The sequence below is a fragment of the Camelus bactrianus genome, chromosome 32, assembly GCF_048773025.1.
Source record: "Camelus bactrianus isolate YW-2024 breed Bactrian camel chromosome 32, ASM4877302v1, whole genome shotgun sequence".
NCBI classification, from domain to species: Eukaryota; Metazoa; Chordata; class Mammalia; order Artiodactyla; family Camelidae; genus Camelus; species Camelus bactrianus.
The window spans coordinates 15,275,687-15,295,338 of NC_133570.1; the positions used below are offsets into that span (position 1 = coordinate 15,275,687).

The 19,652-nt window shown below is 45.7% G+C and overlaps 1 protein-coding gene across 1 annotated transcript in view; it reads left to right on the forward strand.

Annotated features, from left to right (window-relative positions):
* Positions 1-19,652, forward strand: part of SVOP (SV2 related protein) — a 61,709-nt gene that overhangs the window by 34,008 nt on the left and 8,049 nt on the right. Inside the window, exons 7-13 of the mRNA XM_010963558.3 lie at positions 3,351-3,414; positions 5,326-5,451; positions 7,303-7,431; positions 9,784-9,857; positions 12,873-12,949; positions 16,744-16,851; positions 19,422-19,533. Of these exons, the coding sequence (XP_010961860.2) occupies positions 3,351-3,414; positions 5,326-5,451; positions 7,303-7,431; positions 9,784-9,857; positions 12,873-12,949; positions 16,744-16,851; positions 19,422-19,533 (690 nt within the window). The remainder of the gene's footprint in view (positions 1-3,350; positions 3,415-5,325; positions 5,452-7,302; positions 7,432-9,783; positions 9,858-12,872; positions 12,950-16,743; positions 16,852-19,421; positions 19,534-19,652) is intronic.

Here is a 19,652-nt window from a genome sequence, read left to right on the forward strand (position 1 = left end):
TTCATGAATCAGAAACATTTAATTGAATATATCTTTTATGTAATTAAATAACTAAGAGTTTCCATTCATTTGGAAGGATTTTACCCAATTGTACCATCTCACAAAAATAAATGAATACTATCTTGCTGTATAGTTTTTAAAAGCTCAACAATCAGAAGTCCTTATAAAGGACTCTGAATTTTTAGTGTAAATTCAGATCATGTTATTTAAAACATTTTAACTGAGAAAAATGTCTTTCTTTCACTTTAATTGAGATGTAATTGACACTCAGTACTGTGTGCGTTTAAGGCATACAGTGTTAAGACTTGACTTGCGTATCTTGTAAATTGATTACCACAGTAAATTACAGCTACCGATCATCAATTCATATGCAAATTAATAAGGAACCCATCCATCTGCCCTAATTTTTGCCTAACTCCTTGTCTCCCACTATTTCCTCTTTCTTTTCCTCTTCCCTTCCAAAGTAGGGGTTCACACCGGTTCTTAGTAATAACAACAACATTAATAGTGATGATAATAGTAATGTCAGTGGAGTGCTTCCCAAGTGCAGGTGCCGTGCTAGGCCCTCTCTTCACACTACCTCATCCTGTCCATTGAACAAGCCTACTGCTCCCATTTTACAGATGATAAAACTGAGGCTCAGAGATCCTGAGTGACTTGCCTAAGGTCAGATGGTTATTCAGTGGAGTGTAGCGTTACCTTTTGCTTTGTAACAAACCACCCCAACACTCACGGCTTAAAACGACAACAATTTATTGAATTCATGATTTTGTAGTTCGGTGATTCAGTTGTTCTGGTCTTGACGAGGCTGACTCGTGTCTCTCGTCAGCTGGTGAGTTGGATGGGGACTGGCGACAGCTGAGTCATCTCTGTTCCACAAGCCTCTGATGCTCCAGCTGGCTAGCCGGGCCCCCAGGTCAGATGGCATCTGGGCAGGAGTCCAAGAGAACAAGCAGAAGCCACAGAGTCTCCTGAGGCCCAAGCTTGGAACTGGCACTCCTACAACATTCTCTTGATCAAAAGCAAGTCATGAGGCCAGATTCAAGGGATGGGGAAATGGACTCTGGATGGAGTGAGCAGCCAGCTCGCAGGCAGCACAACAGTGGGGCAACTTTTGCAAACCATTCCCCGCGTGGAGAGACTGGGTTCACACCCAGCTCTGCCTAAGGCCAGAGCACTTTTATCTGAACAAATACCATGAAAGTGTTCTGAGCTTTTAAAGTCCGGCTAAATCACTCATGTCCGCTGGGTCCCTGGTCCTGATTCAGAGATGATTCTGGGAATGTAGAACTGGTGGTTCTGGAAGGGTTCTGTTCCCTTTCATTGAAACAGGAAAGAGGAATCACACTTAGGAGGCCAAATAATTACATTTTCTGCCTCTGGGGTACATCAAGAAAGAACACACTTTAATCCAAGCAAGGGATCAAAAGTGGGTTGAATGTAACTTTATTTTTATCATTACAAACAATACATTTTTGTTTGAGAAAATTTAAAAAATGCAAATAGGCACCCCCCAAAATGATAATCACCTCTAATTGCATGTACTGCCTCACAAAAATATACCAAATACAGGTTGGCACCAGAGCAAATGGTTTATTTCCAGTAGAGAGTCTGTGTATTTCAGCAGAAATGCCACTTACCTGAGGGGCTGAGATGGACGCTGGCCTTCACTGGTATCCTATGGGTGTTTTAGCCGCTCTTAAAGAGGAATAGCCCAGGTGGCTGCCCCCCTGTTCCAAACGGAGATCACAGGTCACTTTTTCCAAGCAGTTGATCCAAATGGCAAATCTCTAATTGCCAAATGCTGTCAGTGCGATTATTTGCAATGGGAATTTATTTACAGCAGGAAAGCTGCTTCTTGGCATCGCTCATTTCATTGCTCATTCTTGTGGTCTTCAGTGTGATTGTAACAATCACCGTACTTTGGATGAAGATCAAATTGCTCATTTTCATAATGAACCACTATAAATAATGACCAAATGTGGGGCAAGCCAATTCCAGGAAAAGATGTTTCTTGTGGCATATGTTGCGAAAACGAGAAACTGAAAACAATCTAAGTAATCGTCAATAGGGTTACAGCTGTTAAAAATCATGTGGTAAATTAAAAAAAATAATAATAATGTGGTAGATCGAGATATATTACTATGGAAAGATTTCCAAACTGTCTTTTCGGAAGCAGACCATGACCCAGAGACTTAAGAGCAGGTAGTTTCCTCTGGGAGACGCTGCAGCACATTCTCCAACGTTCGAGGGATGAGGGAACTGTCATTGGTTGAGAGCTGCTCCTGGGAAGTTTAAATTCCTCGGTTGCTTCTGGTCTGCCACACAGGTTGGCGAAGCAAGCTTTAATGACCAGAGAAAACACTCAGGGAAGGGTTGCAGGTGCTGGCGATTGGAAGTTGGGCTGGCATGCCCAGAGTGGTAAGAGTTGGAACACTTATGTGGAAGGATCGCTGGCAGGATGCTGCATGTGTGAAGAAATGGAAGGAAGGAAGGGAGGGAGGAAGGGAGGGAGGAAGGAAGGAAGCTCTTCCTTACAGTGGAATGTCAACTTATAAATGTAGAAGGAGTTATGGAAATAATAAATACCATTTGCCATCAGAGTAGTGTTGATTCAGGCAGAAATAGTCAATGGATAGAAAGCTAAAACTGGTGATTAGAGGTTCTCCTGGGAGCAGGATATTGACATAATCTCTGAGTGTTCCCCCACAGAGTACTTAATCACAAATGGAAAATGATAACTTTAGGAGAGAACTATCTGTCAGACAACTTGATCTGGTGATGAAAGTTCATATCACCAGTGATGGAATGAGATGACATCGTGTCCCTGGTGTGAGAACCTGGAAAGAGTTCAGCATCATTTCTGTGGGGTTCCTGCCAAGAAGACATGGGCTGAGTCTGGTCACCAGGAGACGTCAGATGGACCCCGGATGAGGGGCACCCCACAGAATGAAAGGCCTCTAACTCCAAGTTGATTCAGGACTTGGGCGATAGGGAAAACCTGAGAAATGGTTCTAGATGGAAGTTACCCATACTCCCACCACTCTTTTTTCATGTCGATTCACTGGGTTGTGAGGAATGCTCAAGGATGGGTAGCTACTGAATGTAAGAATCATATGGGGAATTCGTTAAAAATGCAGATGCCCGGACGCCCCCCACCCGAGGGTCTGTTTCTGAAGGTCTAGGGTGGAGCCTGGGGATCTACATATTTAGCCATCATCCCCAGAAATCCTGATGTAAGTGGTCTACAGACTACCCTTGGGGGATATTGGCCAAGAAGTTCAGAAAACTGTAGCAATCTTCTCACTCAGTCCTGACCTTCACCTTCTTTCTGTCTTTTGCCTTCCCAGGGTGACCCTGTATGCTGAGTTCCTTCCCATGAAAGCCAGAGCTAAGTGTATTTTGCTGATTGAGGTAAGGAGGTTGGTCTGGGTTTCTGGAGAATACCCATTTTCTGAGCAGGAGGTTCCCAGGCGTCTTGAACCATAAGACATGGAAAAGGGAGCTTGGGGAAAATAACAGACTCAGTACACAAGGATTTGAATGGATCAGTTATGTTGATTTCAATATGGTGGTCTTGCAAAATGGATAAATTTTTCCATTGACAAGAATATTCAGTTTATCATCGCTTAAAAAAAAGAGGGAGGCAGGCAGGTAATATGTCCTTCTTGAAATAGCGTTTCTCTGAGACTTGGTGATGAGCAGTGTAGCTTGAGTGGACCAAACTCCTGCCCTTCACCCATATCATCACTCGTTACCTCTGTTTGCATCCAGACTCACCTGTGTCTCGTGTGAGATCTCGATTTGCGGCCACTTCTGTGGCCAATAGGCTGCCCTAAAACTCTCTTGGACCAGCCAGTCCCTTTCAAGCTCTCCCTCTGCCAGGGTCCTGTGACCCATTTTTCAACCATGATCCAGAAGGTCTCAGGGCAAATACATGACTGCCCAGTGGCCCTCCTCCATGCAGTGTTTATTTGTCCCTGCAGGACACTGAGGTCCACAGTGATGACTGTGATGCCACTCTGACCTCCCTAATCACCGTGACTATATTGACAATCTTGATCACGTTGACCCCACAGCCCAGCTTAACCATCCTGACTGCATCTACCCCTGACCAATCAGGGTGGTGGTCAGCAGGTCCACACTGGTTGTTTCATTATTGAAATGCGTCCGTGCCAGCTGATCCTGAACACTGATTGGCTCTCATTGCCTGACACCCTGTCCTTTCTAAGGACTCCCTAGAACTCCCCATGATCCAGCAGCTGAAGAGTTAACTCCTGGCACACAATCATGAAGGGGGGGAGTTGTGTGACCAATGTTCATTCTGATTGGTCAGTGCTATATGGTGTCCCTTCTGATTGGCCAGTGCTATAAGTTGTTAGACATTTTGACTGTCCCTCTGGTTGTCAGCAACTGGAAGGGACTGTGGTTCCTTTAAGAAAAAGGGGATTTAGGAAGGGTCTTGGGGCTCCCAAACTGGGAAGATGAAGGACGATGTTATGAAATGGACCATAGTTGTAGATTCAGGGTTGCAGCAGGAAACAGCGTACTCAAATTAGGATAATTTGAAGAGGGTTTCATAAAGGGACTATTTATAAAGACCCTGAAGGGGTAAAGGGAAGGAGTAATTAGCAGCCCAGAAAGAGAGAGAGAGAGAGAGAGACAGGGAGGGTGTGGATCAGCAAAGGCTGCTGGACAGGAGCTGTGACCTTCAGCTGAGGGATGCAGCCAGCCTGTCTCCACCCTGCAGAGAAAGAGCCAGAGGAATAGGCACCCCAATCTCTCCTCCTTCCCATCTCCTGTGGGGCTCCCCTTTGGCTGCACCCAATGTGAAGCCAGGGAACAGGGAGCCCGTTGATGCAGTCCATACAAAGAGCAAGGTGGAGAAGGATGAAGAGTGACACAGAGAAGCAGAAGCAGATATTCAGCCCTATGAGGGAGAGGCAATTCTGATAAAGGATACTGGGGCGCTACTGGGCAAAGGGGGTGGACGTCAGTACACGAAAGTCAATGTGTCCACTGCTGTACTGACCTCACACAGTTTGATCATATTGATCTCCTTAATCAGAGCTGCCACATTGCCCACTCCAGTGGGCACCATACAAATACTGTACAGTGGGCGGTACCCTCGGGAGATGGACAACATGGAGGCTCTGGTCCAACCATGTGGACCATAGTAAAAGTGATGGCCAGTCTGACTTTCCTGATCATGCCCCCCCCAAAGGACCCCTTACCCATGTGGATAACCTTGTCTACAATGATCCAGAACTTGCTCACTGTGTTGACCAATGCTGCCCATTACTGACCCCCATTCTCCTGTGCCAGGTGTTCTGGGCCATCGGGACAGTGTTCGAGGTCATCCTGGCTGTGTTCGTGATGCCCAGCCTGGGCTGGCGTTGGCTGCTCATCCTCTCGGCTGTCCCGCTCCTCCTCTTTGCTGTCCTGTGTTTTGTAGGTATCTTTGTTTACGAGATCTCAGCCTTTGCTAGTTGGTCTCCTGCCATTCACTATATTTTGGTAGGTAGAGTGAGGAGGAGGGCACCAAAGCCACCTCTTAAGATTATCGTTTTAATCAGGTAATGAGATAAAGGAACAGGGTCTGGTTTTGGCCCAATATGGGGTGTCTGGTTTTCTCCAGATTCTGCTGGGATGTTCTTTAGGGAGATAGCAAGAGGGTGGGGAGTACCTTGCCCACCCACTGAAGGATCTACACTTAAGGTGACTGTATTTGGAATAGTTGGGATTCTTACATTGCAAGTGACAAAAACCCAGTTCAGACTGGCTTGAGTGAAAGAGATACATGATAGAAAATTAAACATGGCTTCAGGCATGGCTGGGTCCAGGGGTTCAAATGCTCTCTCCATCTCAGCTCTGCATAAATTAACGCCCCTACACACACACACACACACACACACACACACAGAGTGAGATCAAACCATACACTTACCATTTCATGTGTAGACCACACTCATGAAATGCTTTCTAACCAGTGGGCCCCAAAATAGGCCTATGGGTGGAAGGATGGATCTCATCGATGGTAAATAACGTAATAATTTCTGGTAATGATAGTAGGTAGTAATAATTACAGAGTATAACATTGTAGCAGGCTCTGTACAGGCTCTTTACATGCATTATCATATTTATTCCTCCCAATAACCACGGGAGGTGGGACATGATGAACCCGATATTAGTTAGGATGATACCAGCTGCTATAACAAACAAAGCCTACACATTCAGTAACTTAACATGATAGGAGTTTATTTCTCACTCACATAAGAGCGCAGAATGGATGCTCCTTTTGGCAGGTGTGATTCCGGACCCAGGTTCCTTCCAGCTTGTAGCTCTGCCATTGTCCAGGGCTTTGGAGTCTTCTACACGCAGACTGAAGAAGGGCAGGTAGAGACAGCCAGGAATATTCGTCTCATATGCCATTGGTGAAAGCATGTCACATGGCCTCACTGGGATGCAAGGGGTGCTGGGAAATGTAGTTCCTGGCTGGGCAGCCATATCCGAGTACAACTCTATGCTATGGAAAGGGAGGCATGAATTTTAATGGACATGAGCAATCTCTGCTACAGTCTCATTTTACTAATGAGGCAACTGAGGCCCAGAGAGGTTGATTGACTTGTCAAAAGGCACACAGCAAATAAACAGCAGAACTTATTTGAACCAGATTTTCTGACTCCCAGCCTTACCTTCTGTTATTTCACAGATTGCTGTTGCTTTGTTTTATGAAGATATCTTTATCTAGTCACTTGGGGTTGGGCCTCTGTTAGGTCTAAAGGTCTTTCTGATTTCTTTCTGTCTCTTTGAGTTTGCAAGGTGATGCTGAACACAGGTGAGGTGTAGTTTCTTGAGAGATGATGATGATGGTGAGAGTGGTGGACTTTTATATTTTTTCCTTTTCTAGTGTCAGTCAATTTAATTCAGCCATCACCTGGAACTCAGCAGTACCAAATTATAGTCATAGCAATGGCAACAGTAACACCTCCATTAACCCATTCCAGGCACTGTGCTAAGCGCTTTGACTGGAATATCCCATTTGATCCTCTCAACAACCCTAAGAAGGGTGATCCATTATTATCCCCATTCTATGGATGAGGAAATGGAGGCACAGAGAGATCAAGTTATCGCTCAAGGTCACAGAGCACATAATCAATGGCAGTGCCAGGATTTGAAGCCAGTCTTCTGGCTCCGGAGCCTCCACTCTTTAGGACTCTACACACAGATAAGAGTGTATGTTTGGGACCGAGCATTCTGTTCTGCCCTAACTGGCCACATCTGGGTCTCCTGTCCCCATAGTGGCTGCCAGAGAGTGCAAGATATGATGTACTGTCCGGGAACCAGGAGAAGGCTATCGCCACCTTAAAGAGGATAGCCACAGAAAACGGAGCCCCCATGCCTCTGGGGAAACTCATCATCTCCAGACAGGTTGGTGACTGGCAGACTGATTCAATGCATGTCCCTGCATGCACTGGGGAGCGTGTGTACATGATGGGGGCGGGGGGTGTCCCCGTGCTTGTGGGTATACAGCGAGTGGCTGGGGCAGGGCGCCATTGACAGGACCTGCAAGGGGAATTTGGCAGCTGCAGTCTGTGTATTTTCACTTCCAAGTCCTTAAAGTGCCACTTGGAGAACTTAGCCAGTGACTAGAGAAATGGAATATAATGTCCCTTAATGGGTCCTGTAACTACTACTGCTTCAGTTTCATCTGTCAGCACCCATGAAGTCTGATTAGCAAATGTGATTGATTGTCAAAGGCTTGACAATAAAACCACATTAGAAAGTGCAGGGATAGGCTTAGATCCAAGGCGCCATACTGCGCCATCCTGCGTGCCCGTGTAGCCTGTCCGTAATGGATGGTGCATCGCTCCCCATGGCAACACCATCAGGGAATACGCTTCAGTGAGTATTTATGAGCACCTAGCACAGGTACAAATGGGAAGAAAGGAGCTGGATTAAAGGCAGCAGTTCCTGCCCTCAAGAATCATCCAAGCACCTTAGAGAAACATCACAAATGCACGTAAGCAAACAACAGACCCGACAAGGAAATAGTATTTCTGATTATTTCTATACTATGCAAAAAGAACTGAGTGGAATTTCATCTGATTGAGAGGTAGTGTTAGGCAGGGGTCTCACAACGTGGAAGCCAGGAGACCCCCGATCCACTTTGGGAGGCACAGTGGTGGGGTAGGGGGGCATCCCAAAGAACCTGGGGTGCAGAAGCCGCCTTTAGTTGCCTTTGCGGAGAGGCCACGTTCTCCTCCCTGCCTCCTGGTTGAAGTTGCTCCGGGTGGAGAAAGCACACAGTGGTTTGAAGTGTGTTTTGCGAAGTGAAAGTGTCAAACGTGGATGCTCCAGTTGTGGTCTTCACCTTGGAAGGGGGCTGCTGCTGTGGGGGGCCTCACTGTGTTTCAGAGTGCCCTGCTGTGGGCCCCTTTTTCTTTTAATGGAGGTGCTGGGGGATTGAACCCAGGACCTCCTGCAGGCGAAGCATGCACTCTAGCACTGTGCTATACCCCACTCCCAGCCCTGGGTTTTTGTTTTTTGGGGGGTTTTTTGATGGAGGTCATGCGGACAGGTGCATAGCTGATGCAGCCAGGGGCAGCCAAGCCCACAGAGAGAGAGCTCTCTCAGGTCCAGGAAGGCTCCAAGGAGGTGGTGAATCTCCCACCACCAAAAAGAGGAGAGAAGGGCTTTCCAGAAGCAGACCAGTTCTCCAAAAGCCAATTTTCCTGAACTGACTTGCCAGTGTAACCATTTACCAAAAACTTATTTTAAGGGTTATTCTTTTTGAATATATTTAGTAAATAGGAATATATTTTTCCCATGTATGTATGAATACATCTATTCCTCAATATATTCCCTCTAAAACTATATTAATGAATACATCCCTAAATATATCAATGAATGAATCCATTCTAAAATATATTCAATAACTACTAACATTCACGGTAAGCATATTAATGAGTATTGCTTTTTTTTTATTCACGAATATATTGAGGCGGGCGTGGGTAAGAGCTCAGTGGCAGAGCACGTGCTGAGCATGCCTGAGGTCCTAGGTTCAGTCCCCAGGACCTCCATTAAAAAAAAGGCTTGAAAAAGTTAAGAAACAAATAAATACATTACAAATATATTCTATTCACAAAGACAATATTCATAGATTAAACCACCTATAACCCATAATCTTAAAAAAAATTTTTTTAGCATGTTTAGATAAGTGAGCACTACTCAAATTGCTATGAAGAAAAATACATTCATTAAATATATTGAAGAAGAAGATAATCACAATCATAGAATATGTATATATTTTTAAACAGAACATTGCAAAGCAAAGATCTGGTAAGTTACTAAGTTATATAAAATCAGCAAATGGGTCATTTAGTTAATCGATCTTTTGGCAAGTGGGCTTTTGGCGAATTGATTTTCAGCACATTCATTTTGATCATCTTGACCAGCAGCTGGCTTTGGGTGGGGAAGGCATGAAATGGTCTGAGACATCTTGGACTAATTGTTTGCTCCCCGGGTCCATGGAATCGCCCAAGAGGGCTCAAAGGGGCCACACCGGAGGGGGTCTGCCTCCCGGCTCCAGGATTCCAGGTTGGAGTGGGGATGAGGTCTGTCTCCATCCTTCAGGAATCCCCTGGGTTCTCGGGTATTGAATGTCCAGCCCAGCAGAAATCCTGCCTCCCAGCCGCGGGTGTTCACTTGTCTCAGGCCACCAGCCGGTGTCCACACATCTGCAGGGGCGGAGAGTAAATGGCATTCTTTGTCTTGCAACAGGAAGACCGAGGCAAAATGAGGGACCTTTTCACACCCCATTTTAGATGGACGACCTTGTTGCTGTGGTTTATATGGTAAGAACCATTTGTTGATGCTTTGGTCCTCATCTGCGCCCTGTTTTGGGTTTTGTTCTAACTCGGAGCACAGAGAACTTTTCCATCTAGGGCAACATTTACAAAATTGAGCATCAATTTCCTGACTTCTGTGTTATGCAGAGATCGCCTGTACTATTATTTTCTTTGTCTTTTTCTTTAATGTGACTCACTTTTTACTCCGATAAATGTCTTTTCAAAGGGAACTTTGTATATCTGCTTTAAGGAAAATCTTTAATTGCAGGCCACAGATAGAAGTCGCTTTTAAAGATAAATATAGTCGATCCTCTCTAGCCACACATTTCACATCCAAGGATTCAACCAACTGCAGATGGAAAATATTCAGAAAGGGGGAAAAAATCTGAGAAGTTCTAAAAAGCAAAATTTGAATTTGCTGTGCATTGATGGCTATTTACATAACGTTTATATTGTAGTTACAACTCTTTACATAGTACTTACATTGTATTGGGTGTTCTAAGTAGTCTAGAGATGATCTGAAGTATATGAGAGGATGTGTGTAGGTTATATGCAAATACTATGTATGCCATCTTATATAAGGGACTTGAGCATCCAAGGATTTTGGTATTCACAGGGCACCCTGGAACTAACCCCCTACGGATACCAACGGATGCCAGTACAGTAACAAGTAGCTAGATTGATGATATGCCAAGGCACTGAGCTGCTGTGTTTAAGAGACTGGGAGAGAGAGGAGGTGTTAAGGACTCATTAGCACCTAAGTTAAGACTGAGATATGAAACTTAAAGGGATTTTTTTTTAATTGACGTATAGTTGATTCATAATATTGAGTTAGTCTCTGGTGCACAGCAAAGTGATTCAGTTACATATACATATATATTCCTTTTCATATTATTTTTCATTATAGGCTCTTACAAGTTATTGAAGCTAGTTGCCTGTGCTGTACAGTAGGACCTTGTTGTTTATCCATTCCGTATATAGTTGTTTGCACCTGCTAATCCCAGACTCCCAATTTATCCCTTCCCTGCCCCTTTCCCAAAAGGGAATTTTTTTTCCGCAATGAGATTTACTATCTTTGCTGTATCGGTCCCCTCTCCTCTCATATTACCATGGGGACCACCAGTGGTACAGGGCCCATATTTGGGGAACCACTGATTTGGTCAACTTGGGCATTCTTTTCACTTTCAGTTCTCATCTTGTTCCGCTTTTTCTTATAAAAGCAACCAGGGCGATGGCTGGAGTGCATCTGCCGAGAGTCATGACCTTACGAGCCACAACTAGTCACATTTCAGCCACGCTTTCAACTCTTTCTACCAAATTGTGTACACAGCATTAACAGTGTGCAAAACTGGCCCCGCTAAGGCTCTGTATTCTGTTTTGAACTTTTCCTGTTCACCTTCGAGCAGAGGTGCTAATCAGCAAGGGGAGGGTCCTCAAAGAGGTCGATTGCAGGCAAGGGGAAGGGAAAGCTTTGATAATAGGCAGCACCAGGCTCCACCTCTGCCCCTGCATTGTCCCTGAGACCTTAATCAACTCACCAAGCATCAATTAAACACCTGCTGTGTGCCCAGGACAAAGATGGAGTCTGCAGGATATTTTAAAAGATGAGGAAATAGAACTGAGAGTATCTGTCTTTGAGTGCATGTGATTCTGTTGAGCTGACACTTCTCGAATGCTAAGCAATTAATTAGAGGCTAATTTTAGAAGACTGTAGAAATCACTAGATTTGCTAGCATGTACCATCACCCAAGGAAGTTAATCATCAGCTTCTGATTATGACTGAGTTCTATGTAACTGTACTATAGGACGAGAATGTTCTGGCTCAGGCAACGGTCGAGAATTAATTAACTGTGTCATTCTGCTTTGAGATGCTCGTGAAGCCTGCAGACTCCACAGTTGACTGGGCACACAGCAGGCGTTTAATAAATGCCTGGTGACTTGATTCAGCTCTCAGGAATACCTGGGCAGAGCTGGAGCCCAGTTCTGCGCACAGGTTTCCACCCCCCACTATTCAAAAAGAGAGAAAGATTCTGGGGGGAGGGTACAGCTCAGGTGGTAGATTGCATGCTTAGCACGCACGAGGTCCTGGGTTCAATCTCCAGCACTTCCATTAAAAATAAATAGATAAATGATAAATAATAAAACTTAACTACTCTCCCTTGCCAAAAAAAAAGTTAAAAAAAGAAAAAAGTAGAGAAAGATTCCAGTGAAACCTTTCATATGCTGAAATGGCATAAAGCGAAGAAGTAATTACTGGAGGACATATCTTGCTAATAAAGGAAACAAAATAAATGGAGATAAACCACAGATGCTGGCAGACACAGTTCAGGGCTCTGGCAGCTTGGAGGCTGAGATGCTGAGATGCTGAGTGTAGTTCCCGGGGTAGGCGCTGGGTGGCGTCACTCTGGCTGCTTGGGGCCTTGCTTCCTCTACAAAATGAACACAATGCTATTTTCACTTTTCATCCTTTTTTAGTGAAAGTCGAAATCCTCTTCGGATTTCTTCCGGTTAGCGAAAAGACGTACTAATGTAGGGCTTCCTTAAAAAAAGAGAAGTGGAGTAAAGCAAACTTTCAAAAACTGGGGCATACCTAGGTTATCAAAGCTTTCCCTCGCTCTTCCCTATCCAGGTGGACCAGCTCAACCCAGAAGCCTTGGCGTCTGTTGACATGGGTCAACGATGACTGTTTTCAACAAAATTTTGGTCCCCCCATTTTTTCCCTCCTTTTGTCAGTTGAGTAAACAGCCTTGAGGGTGGCATGTCTGTGATATAGTGCTGTTCCTGATCTTTCACAGGACACAGGATCACTTCCTATGTCCTTTGTTTATCACATCACTGTGCTTTGTACCTGCCACCCTCCTGCCCAAGGGTCCAGGAAAGCCCCCAAAGGCCGAGTGTGGCCTGAGCCCAAGGACTAGTCTCTGCTGCCACTGTAGATGCACATCCTTCCCGAACGGATGGGGAACGGGGACTTTCATTCCTCCGATCACTTCCTTACCATTCTTGCATCCTTCCTGGCAGGTTTTCCAATGCGTTTTCTTACTACGGATTAGTTCTGCTCACCACTGAGCTCTTCCAGGCGGGAGATGTTTGCAGCAGTAAGTATCACTGCCCTTTACCAGTTAACGAGCCCCACTTCCAACGCACAAGGTCATGCACACACTCCCACCCCAGGTTCTGCCCTTCCAGAGCCTGGCCTTGCGCAAAGTCTGGTGAATTTATCCCCACCAACTCTAGGGGGAATGTTTCAGAAAAAAAATCTGTGTAGGAGAAAGCTGGGCTGCGGTTTCCAAGGTGCTGTGGTAGCAACCTGGACCATCTTGTCATGATGTTGCAGGGAAACAGATGTGGGGCATGAGGAGGGCTGTGTCCTAGGTCTCGGTTGAGCCCCTGGGATGTGGGTCCTTAGTCGCGCAGGAAAGAATTCAAGAGCGAGCCACAGTTGAGTGAAGGTAGATTTATTCAGAGAGATACATTGAAAGGCAAGAGAAAGGCCATGAGGTGTGGGGGTTGGGTGCTCAGATTAAAAGTAGGTACACACTCCATAGACAGAGTGTGGGCCGTCTCCGAAGAGGGAGAGAGAGGGGTGGCCCCGAGGCACCGTGTTACTGATTTTTATGGGCTCGGTGGCTTCATGTGCTAGTAAGTGGAAGGACTAGTCTAAGGGGAAGGGGCTGGGATTCCCAGGAAGTTGGCCATTGTCCTCTCTTTGACCTTTTGTGGCTAGCCTTGAGACTGCCATGGTGCCTGTGGGCGTGTTATTCACCATGTTGATATATCACAGTGAGCGTATAATGAAGCTCAAGACCTGCTAGAAGTTAAGTCTCTCATCATCTTGAGCCTCAAGGCCTCCTGGGGGTTGAATCTTACACCATTTTGATGTTAACTGCTGTAACATTTTTTGAATGGCTGTGCCCTGCCCCCTTCCTGTCTCATTGATAGAGGTGATATTATCATGGAGTCACATTTAATGTCCCCTAAAGGGCTCCATGAAGTACAGCACTGAGTTCTACAGCTGTGACTCCGGGTAGCAATCCTGATGTGTGCAGTAAGTCTGAGAACCAGACTGGAGCTCAATGCTGGCCACACGACAGAAACACCTGGGGGAGATTTTAAACCAGGGTTGCGACCTTTAAACAATACCCAGACCAATTTAACCCGCATCTTTGAGGGGTGGGGCCCCGACATTAGTGAGTTTTAAAAGGTCCCCCGGTAATTCTATTGTAAAACTGGAGGACTGAATAAAAAGCAAAGTCTATCTATGATGTCTGGGCTTTCAAAGCATTGTCTTTAAGAGGATCCCAGATTCCTAGCACTGAACTCAGGCTGGGGGATCAAGCGATCAAGTCCTTGCCTGTTGGCAGGATTTGTCCAATTCTCTTTTTCATGGTAAGCCTCTGTAATCTTAGTTAATAGTTTTGCTTATTGGTATAAGGATTTAACGAGATAGCAGAGTCATAGCTCACAGGGAAGGGGTGGGACAGACAGTCTTCAGTGAACTGCCCTGAGGAAGCATCTCAGTTGTAGATTCGAGGTTTGGTATTCATTGAGCCTAAATCATGCGCCCCGAACAGTGGACATGCTTAAGCAAAGCAGGGGGTCCAGTGGCATGTTATAAAGCAAGGGTTGGCAGAGTTTTTCTGTAAAGGGCCAGAGAGTAAATATTTTGGGCTTTGTGGACCAAAGGACTCTGCGCTTGTAGCAGAAAAGCAGTTGTGGACAAATATATAAACCAACAAGCCTTGCGTGTGTTCCAAGAAGACCTCTTTTATGACCACAAATTTGAATTTCATATCATTTTTATGTCCTGAAAGGTGGTTCTTCTTTTGATTTTAAAAATCATTTAAAAAAATGCAAGAAGCATCTTTAGCCTGCCGGCCTGGCAGAAATAGGCAGGAGACCAGATGTGGCCTGCAGGCAGCGGTTTTGCCAATCCGTGTTCAAAGTGCCCTCTGGGAGGGGAAGGGGGAACGGGAGAACTCAGCGGCAGAGTGGTTCAACCCCCAGTACAGTCCCTCCTTTAAAATAATTAAGTAAACATCAGGGAGCCTGGTTTCCAGCACCAAATCACTGTGAGACCTTGGGCAAGTCATTCATTCAATTCAATTGCAAAGAAATTCAGTTTCTACATGCCAGGTGCTGGTCTAGGTGTTTGATATAGCAGTGAAAACAAAACACAAATATCCCCACTCCATGAGTTTATATTTTTAGTGAGGGCAGAGAGAGAGAGAGAGAAAGAATAGCATAGTAAGTAAGGAAATTATACAGTCTGTTGAAAGGTGATAGGTACGTTAAAGGAAAAAATTTGAAGGTCAGATCATGCCTCTCCTACCAATATGAAATGAACACATATCAAAGGCTTTATTTTGTTTAACTCATCAATGAATGAATGAACTGGTTGTTAAGAACTGTGGAAAGTCTGAGATCTTACCTATTTGCCAGCTAACGAGCTAGCCTTTCCCAGTTTCCAGAGATGCTAGCGGAAGATGCGGCCTTCCTGGGTCAGAGACAAAGGACCGTTACTCACAGTAATAGCACTTGCTAGGGTATCAGCAGTTTCTGACACTTGTTCCTTGAGCCCCAATTCCTACTGGGCGATGTGAAGAGGGCAGGTGACACAAAAAGCAGGGGGTTGTGTTACAGTAGAGGAACCCTGAGCTTAGGGCACCCAGACCTTTTCTACCATATGCTAAGCCCGCCTGCTCCTTGTTCTGCAGAAAGATGCTGTATCTTCAAAGACCGTAAGCAAACCTGCCCTTTGCACCAAAGAGAAATCCTCCCTATCTTTCAATGCTGTTTGCTAAACTAAAATCCTTGAAAAGATAGTCCAGAACAAAAGTAGCCAGTGCTTCTGCTTACAAAACATGCGAAAAATGTGAGAGCTGCTTGGAGAATTATCTAACACCAGCAAGAGGTTACAACTGGTTCAAAGGAGAATTCAAAAAACACATGTATGTAGGAAATCAGAAAGGCTGAAATGGATTTACACCTAGAGGCAAAAGTCAGCTGTGTGCAGAAGGCAATAGTCAATTGCATCACCACCGGACACAATCTGCATTTTGATGGACAAGAATCATTTGCATTAGGATTACTGTGAAGAGTTGTAAACTAGCTTACAGATAATTGAAGATGAGAAAACCAATAAGGGTTCACCAGACAGGACATTTTGCCCATTTGAAAGTCCTTCACTCTGTTTCCTAACAAATGATATGGAGGGAAAAAAAGATAAAGCAGAGTAAGAGAGATCGGGAGTGTGGGGCACAGTAAGGGGCCATGGGTAGGTCAAAGTTTTACATGGGGTGGTCAGGGTGGCCTCAATGAGAAGGTGAGATTTAAAGAAAGGCTTGAAGGAGGTGAGAAAATTAGTCATGGGATATATAAAGTGCAGCTGAGGGAGAGAGCAGATGATGTAAGGTCCTGAGGCAGGAATGTGCCTTACTTCACAAAGGAACAGCGAGGAAAAGAGTGTGACTGGAGTAAAGTGAGCAGAGGGAGGGAGAGAGAAGGTGGGATCAGGGAAGTAATGGGGGCCAGATAATATAGGTGGGGGCACAGAAGCCACCCTAGAGTCTGTCTGCCACCAAAGCACCTAGTCTGTGCCATTTCTGGGCTAAGCACATTCATGTGCACAGCCTGGTTTCATTCCCTTGACCACCTTGCCCAGTGGTTTTATTAGCCCCAGTTTAGGAAGGAAACTGAGGCTCAGTGAGATGAAGCTGTAAGACCGCTGGGTAGGATTCACACCTGAGTCCGTCTCACTCCCGAGCCTGTGCTCCTTCGATGGCACCCCAGCCAAATCATCCTCAGGGAAGGAGGTGTGGGGGAGCGGGAGGGTGTGATTCAAGAGGGCGCATGGCTCTTCCTCCTTTTCTCTCTGTCTCTCACCTCCCAGTCTCCAGCCGGAAGAAGGCAGTAGAGGCAAAATGCAGCCTGGCCTGCGAGTATCTGAGCAAGGAGGATTACATGGACTTGCTGTGGACCACCCTCTCTGAGTTCCCAGGTGAGGGACCTGTGCAAGGTGGGGCTGGGGCAGGGCAGCCTGAGAGCATGGCATCCGCTCAGCTGATGGCTCTAGCTGGTGCCGCCTGGAAGCAAATCCCATTTCTAGGGGAAGCCAGGGATTTCTTTCCCCCAATCCTTAGCTACAAGTTGTCAAGGGGGTGACGTTTTACTCTACTGAAAAGCTAACACGTTAAGCTGCCCACTTTGGGGCATGCTGGCTGAAGACATGAGACCCCTGGGTCAGGGACAAAAGACTATTACCCCACAGCACAGCAAGCCACCTGAGTAGTACATTAGCTCTGGCTCCCCGTGCCCCCAAGTCCCATGGGGATGACGAGGAAGGGTCCCGGTGAATCTTACACATGCAGTGGATTTGCAACACAGCTGAGGCATCTCAGCCGAATCTTTTATAATAGGCAGCCAGAAACCTGTTTAGCCTTTGCTCCAGAGAGAATCATCTTTATTATATTGGAGAGTAAACAGACCGTCCCCAGGCTCTAAGAGGAGACGGTATCTCTACCTCCCAAGGCTGTTGGCTCTACAAACAACCTTGAAATGCTAGCGTAGAACAAAAGGGCAGCTAGTGCCTCTGCTCACAAGATGTGCAGGAATACAAGAGACCCATGGAGAATTGTTCCCCGACACCAGTCACGCTGGAAAGGATCAGTGGGATGTTAAAACTCCAAACCTGCACCTAAAGCAAAGGTGATCTTTTTCCTTTAAAAATAATAATTATTACAACAATCATCATATCTGGCATTTATCAAGTGCTTACTGTATGCATGCATGTATACTGTGCTGTGTATTTTGCAGATATGGTCTCTTTTAATCTTGTGAAGTAGTCTAATTATTTCCATTTTACATCTGAAGAAACTGAGCTTGGAGAGATGTAGCAAAAATTGTTCCTGCCTCTTGCAGCTGCCAATGTCTGCATCTCTGTGCCTGAGGGCTCTCTCAGGAGGAGTGGAAAGAGTCGGTGTCTAAAAGCAAGGTGGCTGCAAGTGCCAGGGAGTTAACACCTGGGAACAGCCTTCAAACAGTAACTGTGGGAGTTGGGGGTATAAATACCCCAGCTTCCTCACCCATCAGGGAGGAGAATTTAAGGTGCATGTTCCACACTGGCTCCCAGAGTCCTCCAGTGGAATTCAGCAGCAATTGCCCACAGTGGTAACTTGCTTGATATGCACCCTGATTAGTTGTTCCCCTTTTCTGTTTCACTTCTCCACTCTCCTACTGGTACCTTCTCAGATGACCTCCCAAGTAAACACCTTGCACTTGAACCCTTGTCACAGGGTCTACATCTGGTAAAACCCAACTAAGACAGTGAGTGTCCTACAGCTGACAGAGCTAGGACCTGTGTTCCTATCCCAGAGCCCAGAATCCACCCTTGTACTCCACTTCTGTCTTTCTTCTAAAACCCTTTCCCCATATAGTTTATCAGGTAACACTAAAGGTGTTCAACTCAGCATAACAGCCACCATTTCCACAATGTCAAGTGCTCACCATTTCCAGCCATGATTTTACCTTTCTGAAACTCAGATTCTTCTTCCTCATTTATTACACATATTCTTTTGTTGTTCTGTTCACTGATATACCCCAAGATCCTAGAACAGCCCCTGACACACAGTGTAGGCACTCAGTGTATTTATTGAATAAATGTGAAAAATGGGCTATTTGCATTTCTTTTAGAGGTTTTGTTTTGATGACTGAACAAGATAATAGATGTAAAAGTGCTTGGCCCAGATATGATTATTATTATTAAGCAATATGCTAAACCACCTCTACTGAGGTAGAGAGTTTTATTTTTATTTAGTCCTACTTTATCAGTAAAGAAATTGAGGTTCAGAGAAGGCCAGGGACTAACCTAAGACCACATGGCAAGTTAGAGGCAAGAATAGGCTTTATAACCCACATGTTTCTGACTCCCAGCCCAGGGATCTGCTACTTAGTTTTAGAGAATGCCCCTATTCAGGTCTCCTTGGTGCCTGTATTGGTTATCCATTGCTGTGTAACAAATTATCCCAAATTTTAGTGGCTTAAAACAACACATACTTAATTACAGTTTCCCAGGGTCAGGAGTCTGGGAGTGGCTTACTGGGTCCTCTGCTTCAGTGCATCTCACAAGGCTGCTATGGAGGTGTTGGCCCCGGGTCTGTGGTCTCATCTGAAAGCTCAAATAGGACAGGGCCTGTTTCAAACTCACTTCCCTGGTTGTTGATGGGATTCGATTCCACAAGGGTCGCTGAACCAAGGGCCTCAGTTCCCCATTGCCTATTGGCCAGAGGCCACCTTCCATTTCTTGCCAGGTGGCCTTCTCCATCAAGGCAAGCCCATGAGAAGAGCCAGGGAGAGAGAGAATGCCAACAAGACCCAAGTCAGTCATGTATTAAGTTCATCTCAGAACTGACATCTCATCATTTCTGCTGTGTTCTAGTCATTAGAAGCGGGTCATAAGGTCCAGCCCACCCTCAAGGGGAGGAGATTATACAGGGTGTGAATACCAGGAGGTGGGGGTCATTGGGGGCCACGTCAGACGCTGCCTCCCATGGCGCCCCTGCTCCCTTGCAGGTGTCCTTGTGACTCTCTGGATTATCGACCGCTTGGGCCGCAAGAAGACCATGGCCCTGTGCTTCGTCATTTTCTCCTTCTGCAGCCTCCTGCTGTTTATCTGTGTTGGAAGGTGGGTCGGGAATCAGCTCTCTCCAGCCAGCAGGCTAGTTTCTCCAGCTGTGGCCAGTGGCTCTTTGGGCCTGCAGGCTGTGGATGACATCCCCTGGGGTCACCCACCCCTCACTAGGA